The following is a 14,509-nucleotide window of genomic DNA, read 5'->3' as shown; positions in this document are numbered from 1 at the left end:
ATATACTCAGACATTTTTAAGCTAATTTTAAATGCTATTTTGGTAAAATTGGCTTTGGGGGCTCTCTAGTTCCTTAAGAACTGAAAGGTTTGTTTCCGGAGTTAAAACATAACAGAGACTGAATGTGGAGCTAGCTGCTTCCCACATCTCCTCAGACCACTCTGGGTCCCGTCATTCCAGACCTAGGCCACAGCTCCAAGGACTACGTATCACCAAACCCCCTGCCCTCTGGCTCCAGAGAAGAGCAGCGGCAGCCGCAGGTGGCTCCTCCCCAGAAGCCTCCAGCTCAGCAGCAGAGGGCTGGACCTTTTCAAACCACAGCCCCAGAGGCTGGCCTGTCTCCAGCAACAGTAGCTCTCTCCAGATTCTGATAACTGTTTTCAATGATCCTTCAGACCTAGGAGTGGCAGAACTCTCCTTGCTAACACTTGGTGTTCTCCTCCCTAGTGTAATTTTGCACATATATTCATTAAACACTTTTCCGTACCCCTCTGAAAACTCCATCCTGCTGGGGACCTGACTCTAAGGACTTGTTAGCTGGTATCACTGTTACAGCACTTGCTGTGTTATCAGCTCTCTTATCGGTCTGGGTAGGTGCTAAAGAGCTCCAGCGACATCTTTAATGGTCCAGAAAAAACTTGCTTTGTCCTTGTCTTCCTGGATCTCAAGTCCAACGCACATAACTTAGCCAATCCAACCTGAATTCAAAATGAACTAGCAAAGCTGTCCTACAATGAAATGTGTACTGTACATCCTGTGTTTATTTATGTGTGATGGGTATTTTATGGCAGGCAGTTCATAGAAGTTTTTCCATGGCACTTTTAAATGAAAGAATAATAGTATCAATCACTAAGCTTAATTCAGGGTTTAAAATGCTTTTGAAACACTGTAATGGCTTTCTATTAACAGCCCTTGCTTTTAATGCTATGATACAGTGTAATCATCTCATATTTTAATCTAGTCACAACCAACAAATGGTATAAAATGAAAAAAACAACAAAGAATTTTTTTTTCTAGTAGTCATTTCCAGAGAAATGACTGGTAACAGGCTCAATATGGTTATAGTACTTGTGGACCACATGGAACTTTCCAGAAGCCCTTGTCCAAAACCAACCAAACAAAATCAATAGGCCATATGTTCATAGGGAGAGACAATAAAGAAAACTCATAATTCCTGATTTTTTTCTAGTGATTATACCTTCGATTTATTTGACTCTAAAGTTTACCAAGTAACTTTATAACAGTTAATTTGTTACTACTTACAGAAAGAACAAACCCTGAGCTGCTAGTATCTTCCTCTTTTGTAAGCATTTATATCCAAATTGTTAGGCCTCAGATACTAGCTAAAGGATATGGAGCTGTTTGTGGTTCGTACAAGCCTATCCGCCCCTTTCAGCGGGTATAAATGGCTTCTAATCTTTCTTTAAGCTCTCCTGTTAGGTCCCATTCCAACTAACTGTAGATGTGTTACCAACAGAACAGCTAAAGCCTTCTCCACTTCCTACTTTCACCCCACCCTACTCACATGGTTTTTCCTCCTGGTCAAACAAAGAAACAAAGAGTAAAAAGGGCTAAATTGAGTTTGGATACAGGCTACACAATTCACTGGGTGTCCCTGGATAGCACAGAAACACTCCCTGAGATTCAGTTTCCCCAGTCTAAAATCAAAAATATATTTACTTTATGAGTTACTGTGAGGATTAAGCAAGAAAGAAGCCAGATACAAATACTGTTCCTAAAACAGTCAAATTCAAAAGGACAGAAATCTGTGTGGTTGCCAGATGCTAGAAGGAGAGCAGAGTGGAAGTTTCGGTTAGAGTCCCCTCCGGCAGGTGAAAAGCCCTGGAAACCAGGTTCTGTGAACCAGCACAAGGCCGATGGCTGCACACCAGAAACTAGTTAAAATGGTAGGTTTATTATATATATTTTACCATAGGAAACGAGAGCATCCATCATTTATCTGCCTTCTTATTTTTTAGAGAGAGAAGTATATGGTATATTATGATCAAGGAATGTTTCCACAGGCTCATGTGCTGAACACTTTGGTCAGCAGCTGATGGTACTCTTCCAAGTGGTTCTGGAACCTTTAGGAGGTGGAGCCAAATAGAGAAAGCGCTCCTTGAGTGTGTCTTAAAAGTTATACCTAGACCCCAAGCCCTCTTGTTCTCTAGTTCCTATCCTAAGATAAAGAACCTTCTCCTACACTCTCCGGCCACCTGATTCTCTGCCTAACTTAGCCTGAAGGGCCAGGTAACCTTGGCTTGAATCCAAACACTAAACACAGTAATCTCCATTCCCCTTAGAAACTAACTCAGTATGCAGTGGGGAGAGAAGAGCTTCCTTCCCTACCTCGCCTTTAACTCTCCAGACAGACAACAGCAAATAAATGGGTAAGAGCTCACTGATGAAAACTGTCTATGCCTTCATAAATTAGAAATCTAAAGTAAGCAGACATTGTATGCACACTTACAAGTCCTGGATTTTAGACACTGAGACAGGAAAGACACTAGTTCAAGTCTAGCCTGAGCCATATGTCAATGCCCTACCTCATAAAACAAAAACATACAAGAAGGTCAAAACTACCCTGAATCCCACATCCACTGATCCATTTATATATTAAAACAGCAAAAAACTTCAAATAAAAGTTGGATTTGTGGGTTCCCAAATATCACAGGCTATTTGCCAAGGCTACTGGTTACTCTCTATAGCCTGACAGTAAGACCCTGGTGCTCAAGACAGCAGTTACTTATATCATAGAGAATGGAAAGACTGAGCTAGTGCTCAAAAATGCCTTTCTCTAGTCAGCTTCACCCCTACTGACTAGTATCCATAGTGCAGGAGGTACTAGTAATCCTCTAGCTGAGAAAGGTAATAATCATCAGTATCCCCCAGTTACAAACCCTGCGACCTTTGATACTGACCTGCCTGTAAGACAGATTGATGTAAAGGGGCACAAATGTTATAGTAGTAACCCACCACCTTCTGATTGGATTTAAGACCCAACTCATATGTAATACTGCTAAAGTAACCAAAAAACTAAAATTAGAGTGGTCACAGGCCTATGGGAGCACCTAATGCTATTATTCTCCTAAAGAAACAGCAATAAATAATAATAATAATAACAATAATAATAATTATTATTATTATTATTAATAATAATAAATAACCAGTGACACACTTCTGTACCCATAGGTCAGTGTATGAGTCAACCCTCATCAGAGAAACTTATTCTCATAGTAGGTGGTAATTAACACAGAAACCCACAACTGAACAATGTGTAGAAAGTGGAGGACTTTTGAGTAGTTAGCTCCCAATTGGATGTCCTTCTCAAACTCCTCTCCAAACTCAGGGAACTAAGCAGAAGAGGCGGAAAACTTATAGGAGCAAGAGGTGGTGACACCTTCCAGAATCAGGACTGGTCCACATAAACTTGGAGACTGCCTCAGGACGCACAGGCCTGCCCAGCTCAGCTGAGACACACTAAAGGACAAGTAGATACAGAGTCCACCCCGAACCAGAAAGGTGTCTGGAACTGACACCCACTGGCAAAGGGAAAAATCAGTTTTCTCCAATAGCATGTCACTAGATTTAACCACAGTAGTTGGCCATGACAGAATGAACTGTGTATCTCAGATGTGTGTACTTTTTGGTTTTTTTTTTTTCTTACTGGTTTTTGTTTAGAGCTTCACTTTTGATTGTTTTGATTTCAGACAGAAAAAAAAGCATGAAATTGAGTGGGAAGGGAGGTAGGATCTGGAGGAGTTAAGGGAGGAAAAGAATGTGATCCAAATGTATTATATGTAAAACTATTTTTAGAATAAAAATTAAATCAGATTGTTCATTTTATTTATGACATGGCACTTTGGCATTATGTAATTGTATAAATTGTGCTTAACATTTTTACAATGTTATTTATCTTTTAATCAAAAGTACTGATAAACTTATAACTAACATCTGATCTTTGATTCTCTATTGAATCAAACTGACCGTTAAGCCTTTATTCATCTCCTGTTCAAAGGGGCAGCTAATTTCTAGTGAAAGAAAAACCAATCTTCAAGTCAAACATTCAGAATACATATAATTTTGAACCAAAAATGGTCAACGAGGGGTTGCTACAAAATCATCAAATGTATCTGAAGTTTAGACTGACTATACCAAGTGTACCATCTGATGTTAGCTCAACAGCCCCAAGTGTTCAGTACCTTAAGTCTTTTTGTGTGTGTGATGATGCTACATGTACATGCTCATGGATGTGTGTGTGTGTGTGTGTGTGTGTGTGTGTGTGTGTGTGTGTGTGTTCACACAAATGTGGCAATCTGAGGACAAACTCAGTGACATCCCTCAGGAGGTGCCATCTCCCTTTCTGAGGCAGGGTTGCTCAGTGGCCTATAGCTCACTGAGTAGACTGGGCTGGCTGGCCAAAGAGCCCAAAGATCTACCTCTGCCTCCCAGCACTGGAATTACAAGCACACTACCATATCCAGTTTGTTCACAAAGTACTGGGGACTTAACACAGGTCTTCATGGCAAGAAGTGCTCAGACTGATCTAGTTCTCCAACCGTAGCTACTCCTCTCTAAAAGCAGCATCATTATAAAAGCATTAGTGGTTTCCTTAGGAACAACTACACCCTTAGTGCTTGGGAGATTCAAGACACTCACCCCTACAAGCTAAGAAAACTGTATACCAACTGGATTCACATACTAGCTAAGTACACTTCTTACCCCCTTACATGTCCTTAAACAATTATGCAGAGACATCTCCTCGATGACAGTTCAGATCTTCTGAAATCCTCCTGTCCTGTTCTCTTTAGCATTAATTACTCAGACTTCTGTCTAAATCTCTTCTTCTCCAAGAAGCCTCCTCTGTGGCGACCTAATCTAATACAGCTTTCCTGTCTCTATCGCAGCCCCATGTTTTATTACTTTTATTGCCAATATAACTGTCCAAAAATTTGCCTGGTCCATTTGTTTACTCGTTAGTACTCATCTCTCCAACAAACTTTACCATCCCAAGAGAGCAAGCCTCACTGTATCCTCTCTGTGGCCTGACTGTTCCTAGCTGTGTTCCAGTACAGGGAGACAGGGGGATGTTTCCAGCTCAGGGAGTGAGCCAGAGGAAGAGGATTATCTTTATCCACGGTTGGTTCAGAGGGAATGTTTTCATTTTCTCATAAGGCACTCAAGAGATCTTCCAAATTGGTGCATTTTACTTTTACAGGAAGTGATGCCAGGCCCTGTAGCAGACCTCTCACATCCATGACAAGCACTTGAGGGATGGCAGAGAAGCTGATCCTGTAGTGTCCTGTTCTTGATTTACTCCATCCACTCTGAATTACTACTTCAGATGCTGCAGGACAAGGGATTGATTTTTAAACCAGATTCATTAAGCCATTTTCTATGCCTTGTTTTGATAATGATAATAAAAACATTGTACACTCTTCAGTGTCTTTTGTTTCATTAACACATGGCACCTAGAAACTGTGGGATTTTCATTGGGTTAAATGAGAGAAAGGCCAAATGTAAGCAAATTACTCAAATCAGAGTGTTGCTGGTTTTATTACTATTAAGCAGTAGTTTCTATGACAAAACCGCATGTGGTCTGTATTTGCAATTTCTCAAAAAGCATTTGTTTTGATTTCTATGTAAAATAACTTACAACCCAGTAAGTCACTCAACTCAGGTGTTGGCCACCCATAAGATGGCTTTAGGTTTCCTCAATCTCAAATTTGAAGCTGGCCGGAGAAAAGGCTAGTGTCAGGTCCTTTTAAAAAGTAGCTGGAAGTTTCAGGGGTTAGCTTGTTTTAGCACCAACTCTCAACGCTAACATAAAACAGCTTTCCCCATTCAATTCTTGTCTCCCTCCAATTAGTATTTTAATGTGACTTGATATTACAATGAATTAAAATTAAAGCTACATTAGTAATTAAAACGATACTCTTCAATAACTACAACTATAAAGACATCCAGAATTAGGAAAACAAATGAGAAAATGCTATGCTTTGGTTTCTACAGTTTAAACAACACTCAAACTTTTCTATGGCATGCCCATAAAGTAAAGTTAATCCAGAATATAAAAAGATCCTGCCAGAGCATTGGTTCAAGATCAGTGCAACTCAACTGTGATATAAAATCTCATGATGGCTTATCATTGGCTGGTCGGAGTCCTGAATGAAATACATCATCATATTTCTTAAAGTAAAATATGAGAATTATTATTACCAGAAAATTCTGCTGTCTGATGTTTCTCTTTTAAAAGGTGAAGAAATGACCAGGAAGATTAAATATAGGTGATACAGAAACAGGTTTGATATAAATGATCCAGAAACAGATACTGCATTAGGTCTGCTTAGGTTAGTTCAGATAAATTTCTATTCTTGTAACTATCTGACACTATGAGTATCTCCAGTATTGGGAATTCTTTAGCTATTAACTTAACTCTGACAAAAATTAGTCATCCATCAGAGCCTACACTGAATCTAAAGCCTTCATGAGAAAACTCTTTTTGTGGCCCACTGTGTAGTACCAACAGCTTTGGAAGGTAAGAACAGCTTCTCCAAGAGACCATGGCTGGCCGCCATCCTCCCTGTACCTTCTCAGTGTGTATGTGTGGTTTCAGTGGAGAGCTCAAGTAACTCCCTATCCTCCCATTAACCTGTGTCTTATAGATCTACTTATATGAAATGCACACAAAATCTGACAAGTACTCTTAAAACAAATATTTTCAATTAATTTTTATTCAAAACTATTTTACAAAATTAAAAAAATACATATTATTCCATTATCCCAAAGTTGTTTTTAGTCTATTTTTTAAAAAGGTTTTATTAATAAACTCAAACTTTTAGCATAAGTTTACCAAGGATTAACTGTTAGTAAACAATGTTAATGCTAATGTTAGCCCAGTAGTAGATAACAATCCCTGTATGCCAAAACACAATTACAGCTATGATGCTTTGAAGGTGCACATGCCTCAAAATACTTTCAAAGTTCTAAAGCTATAAGTGAGGTCCTAATCTTGTGTTCCAACACTTACATGTAGTTATCATCTCTAAGCTTCTTAGAAGATTCTAAATTCAAATTCTACTTGGAACTGGAAACTACAAGTCAGCCTCCACCCGGGGAATCCAGGCCCTGCTCCAGAACATGGTCTATTTAAACAACATACTTCTGACCTTTAGTAGCTACTGGAGATGTAAGTCACATTTGTACTACTATACACTCAAACCTGAGGACCTTTCTTCTCACCCTGAATTGTTTTTATGGGCAAAGTGGTATTCCAAGTATCAAAGTAGACCTTTTACATTTTTTGATAGTTTATAGTGTTTATTTTAAGAATTATAATCAATAAAACTATAACTTGCTAGACTTAGTGGCCCACACTTTTAATCATAGCACTTGGGAAGCAGAGGCAGGTGGATCTCTGTGAGTTTGAGACCAGGCTTCCAAGACAGCCAGAGTTACCCACTATTCCCAATTTCTTTCTTCAGATTCATTCCTTTAAAAAAGGGGGGGGGGGGAGTATTCTTTTACTAAAATAAAAGATATCAAAAGAAAAAAAAAAACAAAAACAAAAACCCTCACAGCTAAAATGGCATTTCAGATCCAAATCACTGTGTATTTTAGAGGAAAGGTCTGGAAAGTGGGAGGAGTCAGTATCTTTTGTTCCTATAAAGATCTCTCCTTAGGAACCCTGTGGACTGGGATGTTACTATGAAGAACATGTGCTTTGCCTGCACAAGGCCAGGAATCTGACTTCCAGAGCCTCCCTCCCTAAAAGAGGAAAACAGAAATCTTAAACTGTGTCAACTGTTCACCAAACGAGTTTCTAAAGAGATGTGTATGACTTCGCCTGCCTTATTTCTTTCAGAAAGACATAATTTGTACGTAGTAGGGATGCTCTGATGACTTTGATGAGGGAGACTACGGAGGATGGGCAGCAGATGCTGATCCCTAAAAACTCATACTCAGAAACATTTAGATAGTCTTCAGATTGCAGCCACTTAGAGGGAGCACAGAGTAAACTTTGTTTTGGAACTTTCGACTATAAGAACCAATATCCAAGTATCAAAATTACTTTTCAAGGACCCATGCTATAGTTTAATTTCTATATTTCATTAAGTTCCTGATATAAATCACTGTTTACTATGTGTCTCTTGTGCCCATCTCCAATTCCTAGCAAGCTCTTCTTCCAGTATCATACCAGACTATGTTGGTAAATTAGAAGCTACGGATGCAGCTCAGTTGGTAGAGAGCTGCCCAGCACCACATAAAAATTGTGTGGTGATACAAGCCCACAATTCCAGTGCTTGTGGCCGAGGCAGGAGGGTCAAAGTTGAAGGACATCCTTACTTCATAGGGAGTTTCAGGCTTGTCTGGGCTACATGAGACCCTACCTCAGAAAAAGAAATAAATAAAAAGTATCAGTATTTATTGGCTTATCACTATTTCTTTGATAGTGTGGTTTAAAGTTAAACACATTTCAGATAGAAAACTGCTCCCAACTATTATACTTAATATAAAACTGTCAGTGTGGCCAAACAAGACGGAAAGTCTCAAGAGACAGAGAGTCTTCCTTGTTTTAGGATTCTCTTTTCCATCTCTCAATTCTCTGTGCCTTCTCCCACACCACATACATACTTGCAACCTGCCAACATGAAAAGCCCAGAGGCACAGCAACGGTCAAGACTACATAGCTGAGGCTGTTCTGATTATATAATACTGTTCCCTAAATCAGTGACACCCTATCCTAGACAGAGAAGGTGACCTGGTCACTGAAAGTTTCAATGACAAGTGCCAAAGTTGGAGAAACCTTTGTTTAAAGCTCAGCTCTCCTAGCATCCTATCCCTGAATCAGTAGTCACTGAATCAGACAGGAATTCCATTCTGTCTTGTTACATAAATGGAGAAGAAAAAAAAAAAAGCCTATCAGAATTATTGGGAAACTAAGAAATATGAATAGAGAAAATAAACATGAGGCTCTCCACACAGTGATAGTGTGCACTGTGGTAAAACACAACAGTTCCTTCGGTTGGATTCTTGTTCCAGATGTTGTTGTTGTTGTTAGATAAAACCACGCTAAAAAATATAGACCCCAACCTTGTGTGTCCTTACAGTGAGAACTTTTCACACTGGAATGATTCCTTTGAGTCTAACATATCCATCACCAAGAAATCGGAACTTCCAGTATTAGAAGACAGGGTTCTTAATGTCGGGGGGGGGGGGGGGGGGAAGAACGCCTGAGAGAGTAAAAAGTTTCGATAAAGAAACATACACACAATTATTTAATTACTGTTTTGATCAGTGCTATAAGAGGAGTAGTAAAGCCAGTGGCAATAATCTAGCAGGGTCAGAATTAAAATTTCTATGCAAACAGCCCACCTTCCTCCAGGGTTGTTCACTCACCCTCTCTAATTAAACCTTCTGCAAACCTCTGAGTAGGCTTACCCTGTTTGTTTTGTAAAACAACAAAATACAAAATTAGCCTGACCCTAGCCAGTTTTTATGTTCGGAACTACAAAACAAAATTTCAGAAATTGTCCAAGCCACAGATTAATTTCAGATACTTTCTGTAGTGAGTGTTTACTGCAAGACAAAGCAAAGACCGGGCGCAGGTGAGTAACTGCCCGCTCTCCTTTATAAAGCTGTGAGAAAATACACTCGTGATTATACAACTAATGTGCTTACTTCATCTTCCCATCACTCAACTCATTCTGCAGAACTCATAAAAATGTGCTCATACTTACTACTAAAATATAATCTATTTGTGATGTTAAAGACTGCAATGGTTGCTTACTAGAGAATTATTATCCCTTGGCTAACTCCTAAAATCCACCTCCTCCAAAATTAAAAACAAAAATCTGCTGCCATACCTTTAATGGCAACTTTTAAGTTTCCTATCTTCGGCAGTCAGTACGTGGATATCAGTAAACAGAAACAATAGTGATCAGATCAACGCTCCCATCCAAGACACCGGTTCTATAAAAACAGGGTGTTCTTCCATGTTTGTCTGAGGTTGGTAGGAATTAACGCAGCAACGAAGAACTCAAAACAGCCACTGTCAGTTCAAGTGGTCTCTTCACCTGTCTAGTCTGAAGGCAAATCGGGTTAAGAACTCTACTGGCAATTGTAGCAAACGGAAGAAATATATTTAAATCAAACAGCACCATCTAGCAGAGCCTTCATTACTTTCCTCCTAAGGGTGGATGTTACTTGCTGTTCGGTTTGGCAGATGAGAGTGAAAGTGGCAATTATTTGGTTTTTTTTGTTTGTTTTTTTTGTTTTGTTTTGTTTTTTTGTGTGTGTGCGTGTGACAGAATCAGAATCCGAGCTGGAAAGGACCAAAACATACCAAATCTAACTTCCTCGTTGTCTCCGCACTGAAAATCAATTTTATTTTTGTCTTCTTGAAGTCATGAGACTACAGAATCGACTGGGCTGAGTATCTGCTAATAATGGGAGTCCAGCTAAAACCCAAACTAATACCAAATTCAGACAATTCCCAACAAGATTCTGTTTTCAATGGTTCACAATTCCTTTCACTCCTCAAAATGTGAGATTCAGGCATTTTATAATCATTAGAGCACCCTCCTCCAGATGTTTGTGTCAGATACATTATAGCCAAACGATTAATGAGCACTCAGAAATAGTTTAGAACTCCAGACCAGTAACTAGTGTCTTAACCAGGCAATAAACACTATATGTTTCTATATTGCTTGTCACAGCAAGATCTTCAAAATATCAGGGTTGAAGGGGACCAAAGGCATCTCTCCATTAATTTTCTTGTTGTGTTTTGTTTTCCTTCATCAAGGCCTGCCACCTCTAAATCCTATGGGAATTGTGTATGCACTGCTGCCAACTCGAAGATTAGAACATGCTCCCCTCCCTGGGGCATAACAAACTTTCAAGGGTATGACTAACTGCCCAAAGCAAGGGGGGAAACTCCGTAGCCTACACATTCGATTTTTATTTACCAAGATGTTATTGTATGCAAGAGAGCCAGAGTGCCTCTGAGAAGGACTTGCTCTCCCCCAGCCCAGGCCCCCTCAGCAAAGCAGTACGTTCGATGACAAGGATAAGCTTGACCCTCAGAGCTACAGGGAATCAGTCTGAACATCTGCACATAGGGAAAAGGGGGGGGGGGGGGCTCTTCCTCGGTGTCACAGTCACTATTCGCTCTCGTTTTAGTAACAACCAAATCGCCGTTACAAGTACACAAGAATAGCAGCCAACTAGCCTGCCCCGCAGCGCGACTGTGGCACCCCGGCTCTCCAACGTCCTCCGGGTTCCCACCGAAGTTACCACCTGTATCCCCACCCCCCGCGACCCAGCCGAGCGGCCGGCGCCCAGCATCTCTGCCGCAGCCCCCCACGCCGACCCGCGCCGGGTCCACGCCGCAGGCAGCCCTTCCTCGCGGCGCCGCCACGGCCCACGGGACCTGCCCTCCGCGCCCGCGGCCACCACCCCCGGGGACACGGCAAGTCTCAAAAAGTTCTGGGGCCGCCGCCGAGCCGGTGTGCGGCGAGAGCCCGGAGCGCCAAAGCTCTGGCGGCCGACCCCGCGCGGGCCAGCACAAGCTCTCCCTCCGGGAACTCGGCGCTCCCACTCCCAAACTTCCCCCCGCCGCCCCGGGCCCGCCCGCCCGCCTGCTCGGCCTGCGCCCGGGGAACCCGCGGACCCGCGTCCCTGCGCCCGCCCGGCCCACGCCCGCACTTGCCCTCCGCGCCCCGCGGGGCCCCGCTTCCGCCCGCCCGGCCCGCCGCGCTCTCCCCTCTCCACGCTCGCCGGCCCCCGCCGCGGCCCCGCAGGACCCCAGCGCCCCGCAGCCCGCGCCCCCCACCCCCACCCCAGGCCCGCCGCGCGCCGCGGGCCCCGCCGTCCTGGACCACAGCTCCAAAGTTACTTTTGCGAGGAGGTGAAGCCGCGGGTGGTTCCCCTCAGCCACCCAAACAAGTTTCCATCCCCGCCGCCGCCGTCCCCCCCCCCCGCCACGCGCGTCCCTCCCGCCGCCTGCTGTCCCCCAGCCACCCGCCCGGGGGGCTTCCCCTCCGTGGAGGCGACCGCTCCCCCCCCACCCCGCCGCGCGCCCCCCACCCCGCCCCGCGCCTCCCCCTGCAACCCACCCCCGGCTCCCTCCCCGGCGGGGCGGCCGTGTGGCTGCGGTTCCCGGAGAGTGCGAGTGCGTGCGCGAGTGTGCGCGCGTGCGAAGGCGGAGGTGGCTGCGGCGCGGAGACACTCACTTCTCCCGGGCCTGGCTGTCGGACGGGACGGCGCTGCTGTTACTCTTGCCTTTGCCGTACATGCTTGTGCCGAGAGCAGCTCCCACTGTCACGCACCTGTCAACCCATCACAGCCTCCCCGGGAACAGCCCCGTCCCCATGGCGACCCACGCAGCCACCCCCTCCATTGGCCGCCCCACGCCAGAGCTCCGCCCTCCTCGCCCTGGCAACGCGCGAGACTGACAGGCCTCCCCTCCCTCCGGCCTGCCGGAGCGCGCGGCGGCGGCTCGGCCTAAGCGGCAAGTCTCCTCCCTCCTTCCCTCCCTCTCCGGCTCCCTCCCTCCCTCCCTACCTCCCTCCTTCCCTCTCCGCCGCGCTCCCCCCTCCCGCTCTCCTTCCCCCCTCCCCCTCCGAACCCGGGCGCTAGGGGGGAATTAGAAACTGCTCTAGAAGGATTTTAAACAACTGGCTGTTCCCTCCGCCGCCGCCCCGCCCCCCGCGCCGCCCGCGCCCGGCTCCTCACTGGAGAGAAGGCGCGGGGAGGAGGGGAAAGTGCGGCCTGGAGTGCCTGGCAGCGACTGCGGAACGGGAGTCGCGGCGGCCCCAGACTTCGGGGCGCCCAGCGAGTCCAGAGACAGACCCGCGGCCCCGGCCCCGGGGTCCCGCCAGCCTCCTCTCCCGCTCCTCTCCGGCCAGACACCCCGCGCCGGTACCCGCGGTTGATCTCATCCCTCCCGTCTGGGGTGTCGCCCCAATCCCGTTCCCGGAGGACCAGCAGGCCGGGGACGCCCGCTCTGAACCCTCGACCTTCTGGCTCAAGGACTGAGCGAGCCTCCGTCTCTCCCTCGGGAGGCACTGTGCCTCCCTTTTGGGAGGCCCGCCGAGGTTCTGTCGCCGGCTCTGAAGTCAAGCCCTGCATCCCAAAGGAGCACCCTGCCTAGTGTCGTCCTCCTGTCTGAGAGGGGAGCACAGCCCCCATAGAGGCCAAGAGATCTGGGACCATAGTGGCCCAAGGCCTTGGCCCCTTCCTTGGCAGTACTCTGCACAGATCTGCCGCAGACCTGGGGCCCAAGCATTCTCTGCTCAGCCTGCTCTAATAGTTTGGATGGGCAAGGTCATTTCTGTTTGACCCCTGGACTGGAAAGATTCTGAGAAGGCCCTGAAAGACACCCCTGAATTTGCCCGGCAGAATAGGCCACAGAGCTCAAGGTGTGCAAAGCTGTACCCAAGCTGAAACTCCCCGAGAATATTTTTGGATCCAAGTCCCTAATCTCATTTCAGTGAATGCGCAAAAGTTTCTCGAGACACATGCAACCTGGTTTCTGATAGACTCCATCCTTTATTTTGTTAAAGATCCTTGGCTGTAAAATCAGACAGAGTAGAAATCAGGTTGAGAGAAGAGATGAGCTTCAAATGGGAGGTGACGGGAAGAGAGGTGCCATTGGGGTAGGACATGGAGACCTCAGAAAAGGATGAATAGAGGAGGAGGAACGGTTATGCTAAGGAAAGGAAATAACATTCAAATGAGGAAGCATACTTTTCTATTGCACACAGCTTTAAGCATTTAGCAGTAGGATCATAAAAATGCATATGGAGATGCAGAGATAGATGGAAAGGAAAGAAACAGAGTTTGTGGGTTCTGATAGCAAGTGACGGAAATAAAACAGGAGAAGGTTAAGGAAGGGCAGCGAGTGAGACAGAGAATCAAAACGGGTTGGCAACTAAACATCAATCAAAGACTGGGGAAAATGAAGAGAACGGACTTCCACTGTTGTTAAGGGAAATGGAAGTGGGAAGGCATAAAAAGAGGGGGAAAGAACAGAAGAACCAGTTCAACGGAGGAGGCATGAGCGGGGCCGAAATAATAGAGGGCAGTCATGGTTTTTTAAAAACATACATTTCTATAGAATAGACAATAATTAAGCCAATAAAAGAAGTGAGTATAAAGAAGGAATAAAAGGTGACATTGGCTTAACTAGATTCATTCCAAAGAGAAATAATTTGCCATTTCAAACTATAATCTTCCTTTATGTTTTAAACGGCCTACAATAGTGGCTGAGATACAGCTTGCATGTTCTCCCTTCTCCGTAGTGGTTCTAATAACCTGCAGGTATTTGGTGCTTGGAACATTACATTCATGGTCTGTGAAAAACTGGAAGAAATGGGGCGGGGCCAGCCAGCAATCCTCTCTTTCAACAACAACAACAAATTGCTCAAAATGTTCAAATATGTATAAAGTTGCTACCATTCACAAACGTTACCTCCAAGGGTAGCCTTGTGGGGCTGTTATCCAGTTA

General features: G+C 44.8%; 1 protein-coding gene across 4 annotated transcripts in view; it reads right to left on the bottom strand.

Annotated features, from left to right (window-relative positions):
* Positions 1-12,354, bottom strand: part of SSBP2 (single stranded DNA binding protein 2) — a 226,015-nt gene extending 213,661 nt beyond the window's left edge. For all 4 annotated transcript variants that reach the window (XM_080924702.1, XM_080924703.1, XM_080924704.1 and 1 more), the window contains exon 1: positions 12,234-12,354. In XM_080924702.1, coding sequence (XP_080780828.1) covers positions 12,234-12,295 — 62 coding nt within the window. In that variant the 5' untranslated portion in view covers positions 12,296-12,354. The remainder of the gene's footprint in view (positions 1-12,233) is intronic.
* Positions 12,355-14,509: the final 2,155 nt, after the last annotated feature.

Source organism: Micromys minutus (assembly GCF_963924665.1).
Source record: "Micromys minutus genome assembly, chromosome: 11".
NCBI classification, from domain to species: Eukaryota; Metazoa; Chordata; class Mammalia; order Rodentia; family Muridae; genus Micromys; species Micromys minutus.
The sequence above is the reverse complement of the archived record's forward strand: the minus strand, read 5'-3'. Positions and strand labels throughout refer to the sequence as shown.